The sequence below is a fragment of the Carassius gibelio genome, chromosome A9 (genome assembly GCF_023724105.1).
Source record: "Carassius gibelio isolate Cgi1373 ecotype wild population from Czech Republic chromosome A9, carGib1.2-hapl.c, whole genome shotgun sequence".
In the NCBI taxonomy this organism is placed as follows: domain Eukaryota; kingdom Metazoa; phylum Chordata; class Actinopteri; order Cypriniformes; family Cyprinidae; genus Carassius; species Carassius gibelio.
Genome location: NC_068379.1, coordinates 14,948,956 through 14,970,654, shown reverse-complemented (window position 1 = coordinate 14,970,654; position 21,699 = coordinate 14,948,956). Strand labels below are relative to the sequence as shown.

Below are 21,699 nucleotides of genomic sequence, written 5' to 3'. Positions count from 1 at the left end.
TCCATTCAAACTGTCAGGCAGTCACCTGCTTTGGAGCTATTTTCGTTAGCGAGTAAAAATTATCTGAATGATGAAAATGAGGAATAACTGGCCATATTGTGTCTAATAATGTATAAGTTACTTTATATTAAAGTTTAGCCTACGAGATAAAAGTCGTAATATTTTGAATAAATGTGACCGGAATGAGACTACTTCCACTTTAAGAGGATGGTTGAGATAATTGCACAGGTGTTTAGTCTCGCAACTCAGAGAAAATCTCGTTTGATCTCGTTCCCTCTGGTATGTGTGCGCGTTGGAGGAGCTGCTGTGACTAAATACGATCCTGGTAAAAACTATCGTTTGATTTCGCTCCCTCTGGTATGCGCGTGTTTTAAACGTTGCTGTGGGTATTCCGCCTCTTCAATTTTGTGGAGTTATTGATACGCAAAGCCCGTTCCAGAATAGGTGTAACAAATGAATCGATGGCTTAATAGCACCTGATATCATCAGTCAGGTAACCGCGCTGCTTCGACTTGTTTTATATAGCTACCATTTAAGTGTGGGGTTTTTATTGTGCAGTATGGAGGGGTAGTAATGTTAAAATGTAACTCTTTATTTTAGGTTTACCCCTATTGGACAAAAGAAAAACTTTTTTCCAAAGGAAGCAGCCAAGTTAACCTGGCTATTTTAAAAGGAGGTATGTAATTTGGATGTACGTGTTAAATGCCCATGTATTATGCATTGCATATTGTATGCGTTTTAATATAAATGTATTAAATGTGTTATTTTTATAGGAGTAATTGTGGCTGTCGGTTAGGCAACCACTGTTTCTTGTGTGCATTTATTTTCTGTTCACTTTTTAATTTCTGATAAAATTGCAATAATCTTATGCTCCTGCTTTAATAAGCTTTGTCTGGGCATAAATCTCCCTCTACTCAGGGTTAAGCTGTGGGCCTGCGTAGGAATTGAGTTCTACTGTACTGGGTGTCGTCTTTGTTTATTCTTTTGGATTTGAGGTGTGATGTAATTATATTTCCTATGGGTTTAAGCTTGATGTGATTTATCATTTTATTTTCCTTTAATCGCGTGTATTTTCTTTGCTAGAACTCATTCCTTTATGCCCCAATTGGTGTTGTAATATTCTGAACCAGTAGAGGGGGTTGTCGACAGTCTCTGTATGTATGGAGCTTATATTTTGCTATAGCTCTTTTGAATAAATTGTAAACTCCTTTTGTACTCTGGCTTCACATTCATATATTTGAATTGCTTGAGCGGGTGGTCTTTTCTCCCAAGTTGTTAAAGTTGGGGGTGGTGTAGTCATTTTTTTTTTTCAGGTTAATTGTTAGAAATAGTAATTTATACCTTATGGTCAACGAATAACTGGTCACATAAAATTCAAATTACGAGAAATAAGCTATAGCCTAATATGGTCACTATGATTTTGCCTAATAAGACATGTTCCTGGATCAACATCATCTGATGGTCCTGGATTAACATTATTGTCCAAAAATACAGACGTAACCCAATCCCTAACCTTACCCATAATTTATTCCTAAAAACAGTGGGAAATTATATCTGATTAACAAGGGTGTAGAAGCACCTAACTCTGGTGGTAAGCCTAAAACGGATATTTTCTGGGAAGGTACATCTCTGCTCTGATTGGTTGATTGGAATGTTGTTCCAGGATCAGTAAGGAGGCTGTTGATCTGTTGGTGAAATCGGGCTCACCAGTATAATATTTTGAGAATATAGACTAATTGCCCATGCAAATGGCTCGGACCAGACTGATTTTGATTATTAGCAGAAATCACCATGTGCCATAGCATACTTGCAGGGATAACATCTTGAAAATATTTCATATCTTCTAATGATTATTTATCGCCAGACACCTAATAAAAGCGAAAGGCTAAACATGTGCTTTTGGTAGGCCTACTTTTAATATAAAACAAAGTTTCAGCTTTTCAAAATTGTTTTTTTTTTATAACGAAATACAAATAACAGCCTATGTCTTATAACAATGTGTTTTTTTCACGCTCTTTAATGTTACGCCACGCCCCATTTTAAGCGCCATGTGGATTAATAATTTTTCATAGGCCTACAATCAGGGTATCTTCCGTCCATTCCAAATCAGTTTTCAATTAAAAAACAGAAAACGAAAGACTCAAGAGGATTGCCGTTGTATAGTTTTACAATTGCTAACATATATTTAATAATAAAATCATCTGGGGCCAAATCACAGCTGTGAAATTGCACTATACCTCGTGCGATATTGCGCAATTATTCTCTCCACTGCAGATAGGCTACAGGGCTAAAGTGTTGACATTTATTAAACCGATTGAGACTCCAGGTGAGTCACTGCTGAAACAAGCTGTTTCGTCACCGCGCGCGCTGGCTGACTGAATTCTCTGGTGAATTCTCATCAGAAACAACGTGAAGATGGACGAATGTAAGTAGGATATTAATTTTACAGTGTAAACCGCTTTAGAGATTGTTATGGGAGATTTTAAGAGTGCTTGAACTCGCTGGACTTAAGTGAAAATGTTCTTTGATAGGCCTAATGTAAAACTTCTTTGGTCTCTTTTTGTACAATGAAAGTGTTACAGATTAATTTGTAAATTACAATGTTTTTAATAAATTAACATTGAATACAAAGTCAGTCTTATTAAAATGTTATGACACCCATATCTGGTACTTAAGTAGGCCTATAAAGACAGATTTTTATGCAAAGTTCATAGGTTACATCATAAGGCTACTTAGCCCATCAGGCTATAGATCATAATCTACAAGATCATAACAGACAAATTACAAAATTTGTAATGGTTTTACTGTTTATCATGGGACTTGGTTTTACTGGAAACCGTAATGGACCCTGTTGGTCTCTACTGGTAATTACTTGCCTTCTATTAAAATATTCATATAAAAGATAAGTTGTTAGCCAAAATTACTAAATTTATTTTTAAGAACAGTTGGCTATCAAAAATAATCACAGCTTCAGATTAATTAGACGCAGCTGTATGCTGATATAAAATCTCCGGAAGGGGTTAATGCAAGGTAACCCTGTGAAAGGCTTTAAAACTAAACAAAATTCTGCCATTGTTGAAGACATTTACATTTTTTACTAAAATAAGCACCAATGAAAACATACAAATACAATCTCAATGATATAAATACAGTCTCAATGATAGGTCCTATTGCTAGTCAAAACTGTTGATGGTTAACAAAAAGAGTAAATTGTGTTTAAAAAGTAAACAAAGCAAAACTCAATCATGCAAAATGAAAAATAAGCATTTATATGCATTTATATACAATATCTTGTAAATGATCCCTCAAAAAGGACATTCAATTTTGCGCAAAGACGGTCTCTAAACTTCATTTATGTAGTTGTGACCACTATGAGTCACTCTTGGGCTTTTCTTATGCCTATTGAATACATAGTACTGTGACAAGCCCTTTAGTAATGTGGAAAATGAGATTCAACAACCTCCAACATTTTTACATACAATGCTATGCCATATGCCCTAACTGTCTTTTGGCTCTGGGGAGGAATGTCAGCTTTGGAATCATGCTTGAAACCTGCTGTCAGTTTTGTGACTTAGTTATATTCTCAAAGCAGGCTTCAAAACAAGGTAAAAACACATAATTCTAATGCTCTAATACAGAGGTTCTCAACTTTTTGCAGCTCATTGCCCACCAATGACAGTTTAAAATCATTCTGAGGACCACTTTTCCAAATATGATAGTACGAACACAGAATAACAACAAAAAAAGTACAATGATATACTATGCTGTTAATCTGTTATGCCACTGTCAAGTCAGCTATAAAGATGAAAACTGTCCTTGTATAACAAAGACTTGGCAGGTTTCAGTAACTATTTATTCTTACAATAGCAGGCAGGTCTGACCAATGACTGTCTGTCTGTTCAAATACTTGAGCAGTAGATATTTCCAATCTGAACCTTTTTTGTTTTCAGTTCACACATCACTGCTCTCCTGCTGATACTATAAAACTTATTTTGAAAATAATACCTTTGACATATTTTAATTATTTTATTTTTATTTTTTTTTTACAAAAAATAGTTAATAAATTGACTAACCCACTGTACTTTCACCAAATCCAGTTCACACATCACTGCTCTCCTGCTGGTACAACACTTATTTTGAAAATAATGGCTTTTGTATTATTTTTTTATGATTATTTACAGTGTTACAGTGAAATTATTGACTTGTCCAAAAACTGAAGCTCTTGACTATTTTTATAGTAAATAATCATAAAAAAAATCATACAAAAGCAATTCTTTTCAAAATGAGTGTTGTAGTATAACCAGCAGGAGAGCAGTGATGTGTGAACTGAATTTGGTGAAAGTACAGTGTTACAGTAATGTTATTAACTATTTGTCGTCATAAAAAAATCATAAAATATGTAAAAGCAACTATGTTCTGCAGCTTTGATGGTTTTAGCCTCATTTGACAAAATTTCTCCACATTCAACACACTCAGCTCTCAGCACCTGCCCTTATAAAACCAAATTTAATGTATTCGTCGTATTTTCTCGCCACACACTTCGAAGATTTTGCTTGCATGGGTCTGTCTCCCAAATCTGCTTTTCTTTTCTGAAAACAATCCATATTACATTAACGTAATATAACTGCACGTGATCGAACAAACGTTCAATCTGACATTGTGACGTGATTGGTGTTGAAATATTTAAACATAAATTAGCTTTAAGATAATGCATCTTGACTTGACTTAAGTGGTTTTGATCATTTCAATTAATAAGAACAATAAAAAAAAAAATAAAAATCAATTTGGGGCGATTCACTGCCTACACGGCCCACCAGGTAGCGCTCTGAGGCCCACCAGTTGAGAATCACTGCTCTAATGGCATTAGAAAAGTAAAAACACTGTTATCTACAAGCCTGTTGATAGAATTAGTCACGGGGTGTAGGGATAATCTTAAACAGTCTTATTGCTTGAAGAGTCCGATGCAGATGACAGCAACTTTGCATTCTTTTCATTCTGTAACTGCGCCTTTTCTGTGGACATTTCATCTTGGTGAACAAAGGAACGCCTTCCTCTGGCTCTGGCTGAGCACCTCAGCAGTGCTTTGACTATCAGGTAGGCCAGTTCAGCCACATTGAGCACAATGCAAATGGAAGAAGAACCCACCATGAAAATGGTGAAGACTGTCTTCTCTGTTGGTCGTGAGATAAAGCAGTCAACTTTATTGGGACAGGGCCACTGCTCACACTTCACAAGACGAGCCATCTGAAACCCATCGTAGACATAATACAGAGCGTACATGAATCCAGCCTCGAAAAGGAGCCTGAAGAACAGGCTTGAGGTGTAGGTCCACCACAGTGCCCCAGTGATGGGTAGACGCCTCTTCTTCAAGCTCTTCAGGTCCTCCCCTTTGACACCGCCACCTCGGTTGGCCAGAAGTCCCTTCTTTACATTGTGTTTGTGATATGCCACATGCATAGCCACCAGCAAAGCCGGTGTAGACACAAAGATGAGCTGCAGGCACCAGAAACGGATGTGTGAGACTGGAAAGAAGTGGTCATAGCAGACGTTTTTGCAGCCTGGCTGTTGTGTGTTACAGGTGAAGTCGGACTGCTCATCCCCCCAGACCGCTTCGGCGGCTATTACAAGGATGCTAATGCGGAAGATGAAGAGGACAGACAGCCAGATCTTTCCCAGGCTGGTGGAGTGTTTATTGACCCCTCCCAGCTGGGCATAAAGTGCTCCCCAACTCATCCTGTCTGCTGTTGCTCTCAGCTCCTAATCATCGAAAAGAAAAAGATTAATTTGAGCATTTTGAGCAAATATATCTATATCTATATCTATATATATATATCTATATATATATATATATATATATATATATATATATATATATATATATATATATATATATATATGTGTGTGTGTGTGTGTGTGTGTGTGTGTGTGTGTGTGTGTGTGTGTTCAAATTCAAATGTAAACAATATGTAAAGTTCACACACATACATATAAATACATAGTTTCAATTTACACTTCAGATGACAAAACAATTTATTAAAAAATAGACAAATTCTTAAAATAGAATGAAAATCTATGACAAACTATTTTAATAATGAAGATTTTTGAATGTCAATCCTATTAACAAACTTTATTCTATGTCTTCAAAAAGACAAAACCTATTGAATTGAAAATGTTTTCATTAACATATGTAAATACGATGAAATCCTTCATTCCGTTCTACTTTTTTTTTATAGGTAACTTTATATTTTGTCGAGTTTAACACGTCAGAATTATCACGATATTATCACTTTTTAAAAATTTGTGAAATGTCTGCAGTTTTAAAAAAGGAAATTTAACGTTACCTGTTAGCCTACAAAATGTTTTAGATCAAATCCATCATATATATATATCCGTCCAGGTGAGTTAAACTGAGTAGGTTACTTTCACCTGCGGTGATTCTTTGTTGTCGTGAGAGTGAGATGAAGTGATTTGACTGAGGACAGTGAGCGCAAGTTTCGTCCTCTCTCTCGAGGAGAGGTGCACCTGACATCGGGCGGAGCCACGGAGCTCGCGAGCGACAAAACCGGAATGTTCCTGGAATGTGTCGCGCGCCTCAGATGTTTACTGTAGAAGCGATCTAGTACGGTCGCGAGCGTGTAGATGTGGTATAATGTTTAAAAGTACAACATTTATTAATTTTCATGGTTTTTACTGTATTTCAGGTCATAATTAAATAACCTACAGTTGCATAGGAAGTGTTTTTTTTTTTTTAGCTTAACCGTTCAGGGGCCATGAAACGTAAGTAGCCTACTTTCTTTGCGTTTTTTTCTTTCTTAAACTCTTTCTTTTGCTTACATTAGGTTAATACAAATTTAAATGTAAGTAGAATAACTCAGCAAAGTTTAGCCCCACTAATATGCATTATTTAACAATATATCAAGGCAAGCCAAACAGTAATTTGAAGAAATATAGCTTCAAACAAATTTCGAGCAAAACATTTAACAAAGATAAGTTTGATAGGTTTAAAAAGCTAATTTTCATTCTTAATGTAATGTACTACAACAGTATCCATTCTAGAATACCTAGACTAAAAATCACCTTGACACCAGTCAGTGTTCGTTCATCTGAGAAAAACATTATTTATTTGCATCCGACACTTGGTTTGACATGTTATGACATTCATACATCTCAAGTCAAGTGTCCAAATATTTGTTGGGTTCATCTTAGGTATGAGATTAATTCATAAATGTCCCATGAGGAAGTTAAAAATAAAAAATACTTTTAGTTTTTAACTGCGTGTATTTTCCAGAAGGAAGCATCAGAATATCCTTCCAAATTCATTGGGGTGCATCAAGAAAAGGGCTATCCACCAAGAGATAGTTTTCATTTCCTCTTTAATTGTGAATTTCACATCACATTTATCATGAGCAAGAAAGTGCTATAGCGGTTTCAGTGAAACAAGTATTAGTCACAAATCGTACACTTAAAAATACTGTTAATGCATTATAAAAATTCTATTCATAATTAAATGAACCCTAAAACCATTAATGGGGTTTAATTTTGTTTCAGTAATTTAATCAGTCATGTTCAGTTACCTGGAAAGGAAATATTTAACAAAGGACAACAATGGCTCAGATGATCCATAACCAATTCCACTGAAATATTTTATGGACTACAGCCTCATTTCTTCAGCTTCGCTAGTTCCATCAGCAGTTGATCTCTTCTCTCTCTCCGGACTGTGAGGTGCTCCTGTTCAGCAGGTATCAGCTCACAGATCTCCTAAAGTACATGATCAAATCTTTCATTTGATAATGGTTACAAAAATTATAAACAAACAAACAAACAACAACATAATAACAACAAAACAATTATGGTTATTTGGGAAATCTGTCCAAAGATTTCTAAAGCAACCATTAGTGGATATTTTCCAATAATTATTAATAATATTGATATTGCTTACTTTTACAATTCTAGCTGCTGGCTCTCCAGAAAAATCTGGAACAGATCCAAAAGTATTAATAACCCTCTTCATGCCCTCGCTGTAGCGCTGGAGATAGCCTTCCATACCTGGACAGACAAAACAATAAAAAATGTTGTTTTACACTTCTACAATAAAGAAGGAACACGGTAGAAGATATATGGTCTGATATTTTTTCATGACTCTTTATGAATAACTGTGACACAAAGTATTTTTAATTTAGAACAGTGTCCAAAATGACTCAGCAAATAAAGTTACTGGGTTTTTGTTTTGTAACAGAGTTTTCAAGCATGAATGGAGTAGGTCCTCATCTGAAGGGCATGAGTTGTTTTAGAAAGGCTCTCAGCAGATAAGATGTGCACCAGGGAAAGTTCAGCCACATTTCTTCGCTTACAGTTTCCAAGAACCTGTGCCATTACAGCAATGGAAGAAACCAGGGCGAAACTCTTACGTTTACAGGGGGGCTTTATCACCACATTGAGAGCACTGTAGCACCTCACTCACAGTACAAGGAGGCAGGGCTGAGAATAATAACTCATCTGTCATCATCAGACATTAGTATTAGTGTCACATGGCAAAGCACATTTCATAGGGGGAGCGGGGTCATCCTACAGATTTCACACTGCCTTCTGATTTTCAACGTGAACATGAGATCTCTTCAAAACACATGCACATTTACACACTTTAGTGTTTGTTTCCGTTTCTTTCACAGTCTGTCTCTTGCACACACATACTTAAGGTCAGGTGAGGTGGATGTTAATCGAAACAGCAACAGGCTTTCACAGACCAATTCTTTTTCCATGCATGATGAAAACAAAAACTTCTAAGTGCTTAAATACAAAATTTCATGATGCCTTTTTTTTTAATTGCATGGGTTAATGGGTAGCTTGCCTTCGGGTGCATTGAGATGCATGGTTTCAATGGGACCTATAAAAGCGTAGCGCATGCCCAAGCCCTCAGACATAACCAGATCAATGTCCTTCACCGAAATCACTCCATCCTGGATGAGAAGAAAGAGAAGTTCATTTGGCAATACAGTGTGTATTATACACTTGGATGAAAGACCATGTTTCTAAAAGTGGTTTACTGATGTTCTGATCTTCTAATCCTAAAAGCTTCCTGCTTAGTAGTTTGTCCAGCCAACAAAGTTTGGTCCACCTCACTGAGAGGAAAATGGAGGTTGTCCCCCTTTTGTCCCGTCTGAAGAGCTCTAAAGCCGCTCCCACTGTATTGGGTTTCTCTTATCATTTAACTCCGTGTCCTCTGAACAATGGGATGGTATGGCAGGGGGAGGCAAGTGTGGTGGTGCCAGACTTTGGGCCCACTTTGTACTCATATTACCTGTGGCTACAGATACCTGTAGTCTGACTGTGCTGAAATCAAAGGTTGGATACAAAATGTGCAGTGGGAGATGAGTTTAGGAGAGGGACAGGGTGGTCTTTGTTCATTTCCTGCACGCAACAACGAGGCTGTTATCTCAGTGTCACCAGGCAGGGGACTGGCTGGGCAAACCGAGAAAAGAGGCCTTTCCTCTACGGTAATCACCAGGGGCAGCCATTAGCTTTCCCAGCTGCTCTACTTTCCAGTGCTGGCTCTCTCTCAAAGAGCCGCCTGAACTCAGAGAAGGAAGCATGAGTGGATTTAAGCTGCAAATCTGGAATTTGGGGAACCGTCCAAATCTTAAATGTTCCTTATCATAGCCCCCCCCCCAAAAAAAATTCCCTAATTAAAACAACTAACTGAAAATAACACGCAAAAAAATATAAGTGGCAAGAAATGGAAAACATAAGTCTGTATGTATAAAATCCATAGATCTTGACTTTGTATAAAGGGGCTTATGGATAGCCTAAGGCATCTTTACACCAAGGACTTGTCCAAGGCTCAAAATTCAGCATAAACACATAATGTCTCATAAACGACAGACTAAATCATGCCTTCTGGGCAACATTTGAGTCATAAACACTTCTAGATGCCACTTCAAGACTGCTTCTCTGCCAACTTTGCGGAATAATGAAAATTCTGTCATCATTTTCTCACCCTCAATTTGTTACTTTCTTCTTTCTTTGTTTGTTTCTTTCTTCTGCTGAACACAAATGGTTGATGCCCCCACTGACTTCCAAAGTATTATTTTTCTTTTTGGGGCTATTGACGTCAGTAAGGACCAGCAACTGTTTGATGATGGAATTTTCATTTTTGGGTGAACAATCCCTTTAAGCATCAATGACATTATTAACATCAGCTCAGACTGGATTGTCAGCTAGTAAACAATATTCAAATGTCTGTGGTCATAGTTTTAAACTTAGATAAATAGTTAGGTATTTGGGCCCATGACAACAACATGAACAGCTCAAACACCTCATTATTCAACACAGTGAAACATTAATAAAATCAAATAATATAATGCTAAATAAGACTTAACTGAACAAAAGTGATGCAACATTTAACAAGTAACAGTCCCAGGTGGCCACAGAGGGTCTTTGAACAATATTTAACTTATGTAAAACCAGCTTATAATTACTTCATTTAGTTACTTAAACAAAAAACTGTATTAATCGGTATGCGTGCTGGTTTAACTGGTTCACCGACATGGCTTCTTTTAAAGATCCATGTGACATAACCTTTTAAAAGCTCAGACAGCAGATTCTTTTGAAATTCGTGAAAAGTATTTGCCTACAACTAAAAAGGAGGAGAGGTATTTCTGTCATTTAGAAGTTGACTCAAACCCGGATATGGATTTGTTCCTCATATGGTTTATGTTTTATTTAGACATTTAACTTTTCCTTCTGACTGAGGAAATTACAAGACTTGGAAAATAATGTTGTGACCTCTTATTAGAAATTAAATTCCTAACACACACACAGACCTGTAAATCATACTGATATTCCAGACAACTACATTACTGAATTACCTCAATTACCATCATCAATGATTGCACATTAACACTACTGAGGATGAAATGAAGACAGAAAGCTGTTATAAGGAAAAACACTTATTTAGTGTAACAGCTAATAAAGAGGAAAATCTTTATATATAAAAATAAAAACAACAACATCCCACTCTTCCTAAATGGTGCATGATGAATAGGATAAATAAATAAAGACACACACACACTACAAATGACAAATAACAATTAATGTGACATTTTTCCTTCGGCCTCATAAGATTTCCTTTCGTTATGCCTCAGTTCAGTTGTTATAAATCTCTGAAAGGAGTAGAACCATCAAGTCAGTTAAAAGTGAAATTGTCTCTAAAAACAAAAGCAGACTGGACAGGATACTTTATTGGACACACTGTACGTGTATCTGTAACCAGCTCAAAAGAATAACACATTTGACACAAGTGGTTCAAATTTTAACCTCTCAAAATGTCACTAACTGTGATAAAGTCACAGCATGTTCCTATGTTTTAAAAAACACAAGGGGCTTTTTGTTTTCCAAGGAACCTCTGTTTTAGCTTTACTTTGAGAACGGTCTTCTACAGGAAAAAAAAATATTAAAAAAAAATTTTTTTTTTTTTTGAAAAAATATTTAATCATTTAACCATTTGTGACCCTGGACCACAAAACCTTAAGTCGCTAGGGTATATTTTTAGCAATAGCCAAATAAATAAGGGTGAGTGAATTATTATATTAAGTGATAATGATAATAATGAATCCATACAATTATTCACAAAGACATAATTGTTTTAAACATAAATGGTTTGGTTTATCTGTTATTTATGTAGGACAGAAGTGTGTAGACACCCCCCTCCTAAATAACAGCTCTGGCTATTTCAGCTTCACCCATTACTAACAGTAGATAAAATTAAGCATGCAGTTATTTTAGTTTTGGACATACTTGAGGATTTAAAAAAAAAATTTGTATTAAATTCTCAAAAACACATGAGTATGGTGTTTGGGCGTAATTAATTTGGACATGTAGTGTACTCTACCCCGACCCATATAAAGCTCTCCAGGGACCAAATACAAAGTGTCATATTGCAACAAAAACCACAACTTTAACACAGTGGGTAAGGATTAAGTGTTCTAACCTATGAACTTTCCCATTATTCATATTAATAAAAACCGTTTTGTGATGATGCCTTCCTAATACATCCTGTACAGAACACACAATTTTGTGTTTCGTCTTTAAATGTCAATTACTTCACTGAATAATGAACAGTCACTCTAAAATTAAGTTCAAAGTCAGGTGTCCACTGTCTGTGGAAGTGCTTTCTTGACTGCTTTTTGTTCATGCTTGTGGGGAGTGCCCAGAAGGGTTTGGTTTTTAAAGTGGATCTCCTTACTCTACCCCATGTTCATTTGATACACTGTAATACAGGTGTACTTTCTAACCAGGACAAAACCACCAGTATGAGGAAAGAGAAGCTGTTCTAAAAGTTTCTCAAGAGGAACAAAGAAAAGAGATTGTTTTTCCTCCTTCTCTCAATCAGTCATTTGTAAACATAGTGTGATAAGACTAAGGATGTTGCAATGCTTTCCATTTAAGAAAAAAAACATAATAGTCTCTGTTCATTCCTCCCTTCCTCTAATTTCACATTCCTTTCTTTCTAAAAACAGAGTGTAACAGAGACATAAAACATTTGTAATTCTGTCATCAATTACTCACTAGATACTGTAGGTGCTGGTCCCCACTGACTTCCTTAGTATGGAAAAATAAATAAACTAAATATATAAACAGCTACATTTGATAAATACAATTATGTTTTAAACTATTTTTAATTGAACTTTTGAGTACTATTTTTAAACTGGCAACTATTTTAGAATACATTATAATTCAAAAGTTGGAGGTTGGTCTTTTCTATTTTGCCTTTTTGCGCATATTATACAGTACAGTAGAGATTTGACATGGAAGAACTAGTAGGTGGTTAAGACATGATGCAGTATAACCATGACTCTGACTGATATGTGGTGTAGTTCCATGGCTCAACCAACCTGAACCAACCTCCAGGACTCGGCTATGATGGCATACTGAACACGGTTCAATGCGAAGCCATCGATCTCCTTCCTGAGTCGCACAGGTGCCTGTCCGACATCCGTCATCAGTGAGTAAGCAACATCCATCACAGCAGGCAGTGTTTCGGGGTGTGGCACCAGCTCCACCAGACGCACATAGTAGGGCGGGTTTACCTGTGAGGTTCAAAACAAACAGGAAATGACATCGGTTTATCAGCCACAAAACACAGACAGAGCACTATACCAATTCCAATGTGTTTACCAGAGCTAGAGATAATGGCCTTGTACTAAAATTCTTTCCTTGCCTATGAAGGTCTCTCTGACTAAATGTCTGACCAAAAATGCTTGGCATTCATGATTAAACATTCACTAAATGCAGATGAAGGTTAACTAATTGCCTCACACTGCTCCAAAGGACAACAAGACCAGCAAGACCAGCAAGACCAGCAAGACCTTTCTGCTCAAGAGATCAAAGTGGAATTTCCATCGAAGGATTCAAAGTCCAGTAAAGCCCCTCTTGGCCTAAAATGGTTATCTCCATTCTTCATTACAGGCTGCTAAATCAGTGCTGAGAAGAAAAACCAGGCGTGTCTATGTAAATAATGCTTGCATTAAATACATATAAATAGTAAAACTAAATCCAAAACATGAATGTGGTAAGAACGCTTGAAAATAACAATTGCTATTAGGGTTAGTTGCAGAAGTTTACATTTAGGAGGATTTTAAATTTAGCCCTTAACAAGATCTTAACCAATACCACATCTAGACCAATAATGAGACATATTGGTCTAGATCAGTGTTTCCCAAATGGGGTGCTGTCTGTCGAGAGCAGGGGTGCCGTGTAAAAAATCTTTTTGTAATCTTTTTAATGGTTGAAATGTAAAAAAAAAAAGCATCTAGTGTATAATATCCATTTCTGATGTCGCTAAGATTCACAGAAATTCCGGCCTGCGAAAATTAGTTAAACGCTCAGGTTTCACTTTCACGTGGTGTGACCAGAGGTGTAAAATACTTGAGTTTTACTTGATTTCTTTACTTAAGTATTATTTTGGGGGATTTGTACTTTATTGAAGTACAAATTAAACTGGTTATATTTTTTTTCACTTGATTAGATTTCTGAGGGAAAAAAAACTCCTTACAATTTTATTTCATCATAAAAAGTACATTACATTTTTATTTTAACAGAAGTTCAAATGTGTGTGATTGACGTGTGCTTGACGTGTGCACCCCCCCCCCAATTTTTATTTATTTATTAATTATTCTTCCTGTTTTGATAGTCTTTAGCTCTGTAATATATTAGCTGAAGGCATAAGATTGAGTGCAAATAAATCAGTGATGAGAATTTGAATACAGTTAATATTTTTGTGGTAATTATGTATAATTTATTATTGAATGTTACAAATCTCAGAAAAAAAAGTGTTTAAATTAACGTTTTATGTTAAGTAAATTGTAATTAATGTTTAGTGATTTAATGATTAGTTCTTATCAGGTAATTGATATGTCATTATATGACACTTTGAGTAGCAATTAAGACTGTCAATTAGTATTTTTTAACCTTAATAATGATATTATTTTCTTATTAATTAACCTAATTAGTCACAAATAAGTATTTATCAATATTTGCTGAAAAAAAACCTCTAAATATCCCAAATAAACAATTACAAATTTAATTATCCTTAGACAGTAATGTTGAATAGACACATGAATTGCCCTTTCAAAATGTTAATGTTGTATGTTTTAATTCTATGGCTCTCCTCATTAATGCAACCCATTCTTGTATTCCGTCTGGAATAGGTTTTAGCCTCTGCATCACATCTTGCTCTTCAAAGGAATAGTTCACCCAAAAATGAAAGTTCTCTCATATTTTTTTCACCCTCATGTCATCCCAGATGTTTATGATGTTCTTTCTTCATATGAACACAGGAAAAGTTTTTTTAGTCTGTATAGTGCAAGGGGACAAGACCTCTTCAGAAACCACACAAAGTGAACACGACTGTCAAGCTTAAAATATCGGGATTTGTATTTTTTGTATTTATCCTTTCACTTAAGAAGACACTGATTCATTAACAGGGGTTGTATGAGTTACTGTCTGTCATATTCATTTCTGGACATCCCATTCACTTGCATTAAACTAAGAGAGATAATTTTTTTGTAGTCATCTGATAAATTAAAGTCATATATATATATATATATATATATATATATATATATATATATATATATATATATATATATATACAGTATTGTTCAAAATAATAGCAGTACAATGTGACTAACCAGAATAATCAAGGTTTTTCGTATATTTTTTTATTGCTACGTGGCAAACAAGTTACCAGTAGGTTCAGTAGATTCTCAGAAAACAAATGAGACCCAGCAGTCATGATATGCACGCTCTTAAGGCTGTGCAATTGGGCAATTAGTTGAATTAGTTGAAAGGGGTGTGTTCAAAAAAATAGCAGTGTGGCATTCAATCACTGAGGTCATCAATTTTGTGAAGAAACAGGTGTGAATCAGGTGGCCCCTATTTAAGGATGAAGCCAACACTTGTTGAACATGCATTTGAAAGCTGAGGAAAATGGGTCGTTCAAGACATTGTTCAGAAGAACAGCGTACTTTGATTAAAAAGTTGATTAGAGAGGGGAAAACCTATAAAGAGGTGCAAAAAATGATAGGCTGTTCAGCTAAAATGATCTCCAATGCCTTAAAATGGAGAGCAAAACCAGAGAGACGTGGAAGAAAACGGAAGACAACCATCAAAATGGATAGAAGAATAACCAGAATGGCAAAGGCTCAGCCAATGATCACCTCCAGGATGATCAAAGACAGTCTGGAGTTACCTGTAAGTACTGTGACAGTTAGAAGACGTCTGTGTGAAGCTAATCTATTTTCAAGAATCCCCCGCAAAGTCCCTCTGTTAAAAAAAAGGCATGTGCAGAAGAGGTTACAATTTGCCAAAGAACACATCAACTGGCCTAAAGAGAAATGGAGGAACATTTTGTGGACTGATGAGAGTAAAATTGTTCTTTTTGGGTCCAAGGGCCACAGGCAGTTTGTGAGACGACCCCCAAACTCTGAATTCAAGCCACAGTACACAGTGAAGACAGTGAAGCATGGAGGTGCAAGCATCATGATATGGGCATGTTTCTCCTACTATGGTGTTGGGCCTATTTATCGCATACCAGGGATCATGGATCAGTTTGCATATGTTAAAATACTTGAAGAGGTCATGTTGCCCTATGCTGAAGAGGACATGCCCTTGAAATGGTTGTTTCAACAAGACAATGACCCAAAACACACTAGTAAACGGGCAAAGTCTTGGTTCCAAACCAACAAAATTAATGTTATGGAGTGGCCAGCCCAATCTCCAGACCTTAATCCAATTGAGAACTTGTGGGGTGATATCAAAAATGCTGTTTCTGAAGCAAAACCAAGAAATGTGAATGAATTGTGGAATGTTGTTAAAGAATCATGGAGTGGAATAACAGCTGAGAGGTGCCACAAGTTGGTTGACTCCATGCCACACAGATGTCAAGCAGTTTTAAAAAACTGTGGTCATACAACTAAATATTAGTTTAGTGATTCACAGGATTGCTAAATCCCAGAAAAAAAAATGTTTGTACAAAATAGTTTTGAGTTTGTACAGTCAAAGGTAGACACTGCTATTTTTTTGAACACACCCCTTTCAACTAATTGCCCAATTGCACAGCCTTAAGAGCGTGCATATCATGAATGCTGGGTCTTGTTTGTTTTCTGACAATCTACTGAACCTACTGGTAACTTGTTTGCCACGTAGCAATAAAAAATATACTAAAAACCTTGATTATTCTGGTTAGTCACATTGTACTGCTATTATTTTGAACAATACTGTATATTGGATGGTATGAGGGTGGAAAGGACAGAGTTTTATTTTAATCCCCTTCCCTGTATTTGTGTGTGTGTGTGTGTGTGTGTGTGTGTGTGTTCCACTGTGCTGCATTTTAAATGTAGCTGTTGCACCAGATGTATGTGTTTGACCTGTGCTTTTTATTTATTTTTCTCCCTTTAACAAAACCTCCGTATATCTGTTAACTTTTGTAATACTTTAGTACAATTCAAAAAGTTGTACTTTTTTTACTTTTACTCAAGTATGTTTTTGGCAAGATACTTGTACTTTTAATTTAGTAAAATTTTCAGTACTTTTTACACCTCTTGGTGTGACGCTCTGCATATTATCCTGCTCTATGAGTGTGCGCTCCACTCACTAATACACCGTTCATGCTCATCAGAACAGCAAAGTCCACTCAAAAATCGAGCTGATGGGAAACATCTATGTATTATAGTATTGTTTCTGTTTGCAATAGCCCTACGGTGCTGTAGCATGGTGTGACTCTGGAAAATCTCTGGAAATACTGCCCTCCAGTGGTGTAGCGATTCAACCCTGGGCCTATATGCAAAAAAAAAATGTGTACTGCTGTACCGAATATCTATACTTTTCAAAGCAATGGCGTAGCCATGGGTGTGCCAGGGTGTGCCTGTGTCACCCACAGTGGCAGCTGGCACACCTTAAAATAGATGCAGAATTATATATAGTCTCAATAAAAAGTTTACTAAACTTGGGCTATTGTTGTTTACTTAGAATATATATATATATATATATATATATATATATATATATATATATATATATATATTTTTATTTTATTTTTTTAATCAACCCTTTTACATGTAAGTTACAAATATTTTAACTGACCCTTTGTTTCCATGGCGACGCGTCATTATTCACTAACAGATGAATCAGTATTCGTTTCATTTAGTTTTTCATTTTTTATTAAAATATATACAAAAACATGCTTACCGTGTCAACTATATAATATTCTGATTCTTCGTTTAAAAACCTTTATAAATTATCTTGATCTATAACGAGATGAGCGCTGCAGTTCAGAGTCCTGTCAGCCGGATTTAACCTACAGCACTTGAATTCCCCAGTTTCTCCCGAAATACATGAAAGTAAGCGGCTGTTGAACTGGACGAAGAATAGAGGAAACTTTATTGTTGATAGCCCGAATGCACTGTAAGTCGCTTTGGATAAAAGCGTCTGCTAAATGCATAAATTTAATTTAATTTTAATTTGCTATGTGTGTCTGATATATGACTAAAACACGTCGGCAAATTACATTTGATAAGATAGTTTTTGCTGCTTCCATAGACATCAGTGTGTATTTTACAAACTACCAATGTATTTTTTTACTAGTGATTATGTATATTTAAATGTTTGAAACCTAAAATAAACATTATGTGGTTGAAAACACTGCATATTCATTGTGATATATGACAAGCGCTGAGTGCGTCCGTCATAGGCTCAGCGCCAGCCAACGTGCAAAAGCTGTTTGAATCTGGCAGTTCTGTGACGCCACTGAACATTCTAAATCATACTCTCAGGTGCACAGAAATAAGAATCCAATATATGGTGCAATAATGCTAAAAATGTTAAAATGTAATATGCATTTTAAATTATTTTTGTTAAAATATCTGCTGACATTTGGACTGCCAACCAATTAGAAAACAGTAGCTGACTGTGACCCCAGCAGTCTATGATATAAACAGATAATTTTTGATTGCAATTTGCTAGCTAGCAATATGTCGCAGAGCTGCTCGGCTTGATGGACAGCCGGACACAAGGCCTTAATATTACACCTGATGAGGATGTTTCTCCCTCCCCGGGCCCAACATCAACAGACAGTGTTGCCAGATTGGAAATTTCCAAGTATCGTACCAGAAGTTCAAAATTATCGTATTTGGAAGAAAATTATTACATTTAACAAATAACTACATTTTGACACGACCTGCAAATTAACACTAGGAGTATGGTTGGACGGAAGCAGTGTGACAAAAATACTATCCCATAATTTTGCACAGTAATATGACAATAAATGTGGCACACCCAGATTTTCATATGCACACCCAGAGACTCTTTTCTGGCTTCACTACTGTTTCAAAGTATCATATGGAAGTTGGAAATTCAATTATTGTGACAAAATTAATTTTGTAGGGTGCCACAAATTTGTTAAAACTTCCAAAGGGTGCCATGACTAAAACAAGGTTTGGGAAAAAATGTTGTAGATGCGTTTTGCTTTGAATGGAAGATGATGTGGGTTACAACAATAGACTGTATCAAAGGCAAAATGTATGCACTTGAACAAACATAAACTGGACTGAAGTATTCGCATATGAAATGGATTTTCAAACATACTGTCAATCTTTTTTTATTTTAAATCAGAGTTAATTTAATTAATTAAATCATATAATCTCTCATGGACTATAATTGTAACTAACCGGATGAGAAATGATGCACCGAGTTCTGTTCTGGACACAAGAGAACACGTTGCTTGGCATCAGACAGGAAGTGGAGCTGCTGAGAATCACGCTTTCTGTGACGAGATTCTCCACCTCATGGAAGACAGTGTGCTTTGCTTTCAGGTCCTCAAATACACACTCCTATTCACAGGAGACACAGAGGACAAGAGCAGTTGATGGTCAACAATAGCAAAGGGACTGTATGAAACGTACTATAATTAAAGCTGTAGCAAAAAAGTTTTCCATGAGAGTACAATTAGAAAAAAGAAGGAAATTGACCTGAATAGTTATAAAAGACCTTAACTTCCCAATGCTTATAAAACAAACAGGAATATTCACTCATGCATCTTTGATTATTTACTGCAGTAGAAAAACTTTTTAAAAGTCAGAGTTGCAATGAAACGACAGATATTTTCATCCACATTGAGATATACATATGAAATGACTGGAAATCATTTACAATAAGACCTATAATGTGCATTACGAAAATGAGTAATGTGAATGGTGAATTTTCACTTCATGATGAGAATGTGGAGATTTTAGAAAAAAAACTAAACAATATAGACAAAAAAAAAAACAAAAAAAACATCACATGCTTACAAACCGCTAAAATAAATATAATGTTAAATAATGGTATATTATAATATCACCAATACAGCAGTGAAAATACAGTAGTGTCAGCAGCACATACCAGGACCACGCATCATTAAATGCTGACATCATCATCATAACTGGGACAAACAGAAACCTTCAGCGATCAGTCAATAAATGTAGTACACAGGAAAAAATGTATGATCAAATCCACCATCTTTATTTTATTTAATAAAAAAAATGACTTTCCAATAGCAAACAGCGGCTTGGCTCCTAAGTGTTCAATACATTTTAATAATTAAACACGAGTGCAATTCCAATAGTTAATCACATTAGTAAGTAACTTAGTAAGAAAGACATCATGGGATGTTCAAACCATTTCAAACGTAAAACCACAGATAAGACTTTTGGTTCCATGTGATTTTTGGTTCATACACGGACTTAAAAACGTGAAATAATACACTTTCTTATCCACACATGAGATACTTTTGTTCCATACACATCAGGGAGATGTTTATCCTCTGTTCCCCAGGTTACATTTTTGGGTCAACAGGAAGTCATCTCCATTGAAGGTGGAAACCTCACCTGGACAAAGAAAGCTCCCTCTAGGGCCTGCTGCAGGTCATGGTGACTGCTGAGCAGACTCAACTGCTCTGCAGCCGTCAGATTCCCTCTCAGCATTTTGGCTTGCTGAAGCTCCTCAAGCTGTTTCCTGCTCACACACAAAAACACAACATTCAGCTTAAAATTTACTAGCAATTTCTGAGTGAAGCTTGTTTCGACACCTATTTTTTCCATTTTAGTTACATATCTAGGAAACAGAATGCCTTCTGGTGACAGAAGAAGTGAATAAAGGAAGGGGGATATTTAAAACAACCTAAACAGATTATGGAAAGACTTTAATTTGTGCATATTTTTTCCGCTGCATATGATCTTCTCTCTTTTATTCAATTTTTATCCTCAGATCATTGGTTTATGTAGGTTGTGCACTCAAAATGGGTTACAAACGTGCTCAGACAAAAGTTGAGCAGTGATGCTAAAGGGAAAGAATCTGACTGAGGGGTCAACAGGTCATTTTTCTGTCCTGTTTTCCACTGACCTGATCTCTGTGATGGCTCGTGATGCTTGTCCTGGTTCGTTGTCATAGATCTTGACCCTGTATCCTCCGCTCAGGAACACCATAGTCCAGGAGCGGCCGATCAGCCCACTTTATGATGCCACATCCCATACAATTAGGAAAAAGAGACAGCATTGTAAATAAGTCAAATATCATTAGAGAACAAGTAGTCCGTTAACATTAGTGAAAATCAATGCATTGTCTACATACCAAAATGAGAATTTTTTTTGAGACTACCTGAACAGAAACTTTAATATTGCAAAAATACTTTAAGGTTTAAAGACCTTGATGACCATGCATGAAAAAAACAATAGTCAGAGTAATACACTTTAACATCATAACCTTATTTGGACGTCAAACCTACCCAAAATGTCAAATAAGCGCAAATACACACTCACGTGTTCATTTATTTTGGTCATAAATCATTGCACTGTTAATTTTTATATGCACTATTCTGATGTGGAGTAATACGTCTATTAATAAACACTATCACAGTAGAGTTCAAAGTCCACTCAACTATTCTCTTATGCAATCTCTGCCAAAATTGACAGACTGACTTAAACAAGAAAACTCTCACCTTCCGACAACAGTAATAATCTTTCCTTTTAATGAAGCCATCTTGATCTCCTTTACAAATGTCAAAACTCAGTCAGCTAACGTTACTTTACAGGACCCCCAACATCACCAGACTTCAGGTTACGCGCATGAAGACGGGCTGTGGGCGGAGCTACGGCGTCTCGCACGCGC

At 36.1% G+C, this 21,699-nt stretch overlaps 2 protein-coding genes and 1 long non-coding RNA gene across 3 annotated transcripts; 1 reads left to right on the top strand and 2 right to left on the bottom strand.

Moving 5' to 3' along the window:
* Positions 1–131: 131 nt before the first annotated feature.
* On the top strand, positions 132–1,215 carry LOC128020320 (uncharacterized). The gene is made up of 2 exons (XR_008185345.1): positions 132–493; positions 601–1,215. It is a non-coding gene; the product is annotated as an uncharacterized LOC128020320 (long non-coding RNA).
* A 1,433-nt stretch (positions 1,216–2,648) lies between these two features.
* On the bottom strand, positions 2,649–6,992 carry LOC128019712 (gap junction beta-2 protein-like). Its single transcript, XM_052605861.1, has 2 exons — positions 6,342–6,992; positions 2,649–5,757 (listed from the first exon to the last, which is right to left on the bottom strand). The coding sequence occupies exon 2, from the start codon at positions 5,731–5,733 to the stop codon at positions 4,933–4,935; it is 801 nt and encodes a 266-aa protein (XP_052461821.1). The 5' UTR covers positions 5,734–5,757; positions 6,342–6,992; the 3' UTR covers positions 2,649–4,932.
* Positions 6,993–7,356: 364 nt separating this feature from the next.
* On the bottom strand, positions 7,357–21,693 carry LOC128019711 (lambda-crystallin-like). The gene is made up of 8 exons (XM_052605860.1): positions 21,530–21,693; positions 20,935–21,042; positions 20,421–20,547; positions 19,224–19,385; positions 12,891–13,085; positions 8,849–8,957; positions 7,940–8,046; positions 7,357–7,758 (listed from the first exon to the last, which is right to left on the bottom strand). Exons 1-8 carry the CDS (start codon positions 21,568–21,570, stop codon positions 7,660–7,662), a joined length of 948 nt encoding a protein of 315 aa, XP_052461820.1. The 5' UTR covers positions 21,571–21,693; the 3' UTR covers positions 7,357–7,659.
* Positions 21,694–21,699: the final 6 nt, after the last annotated feature.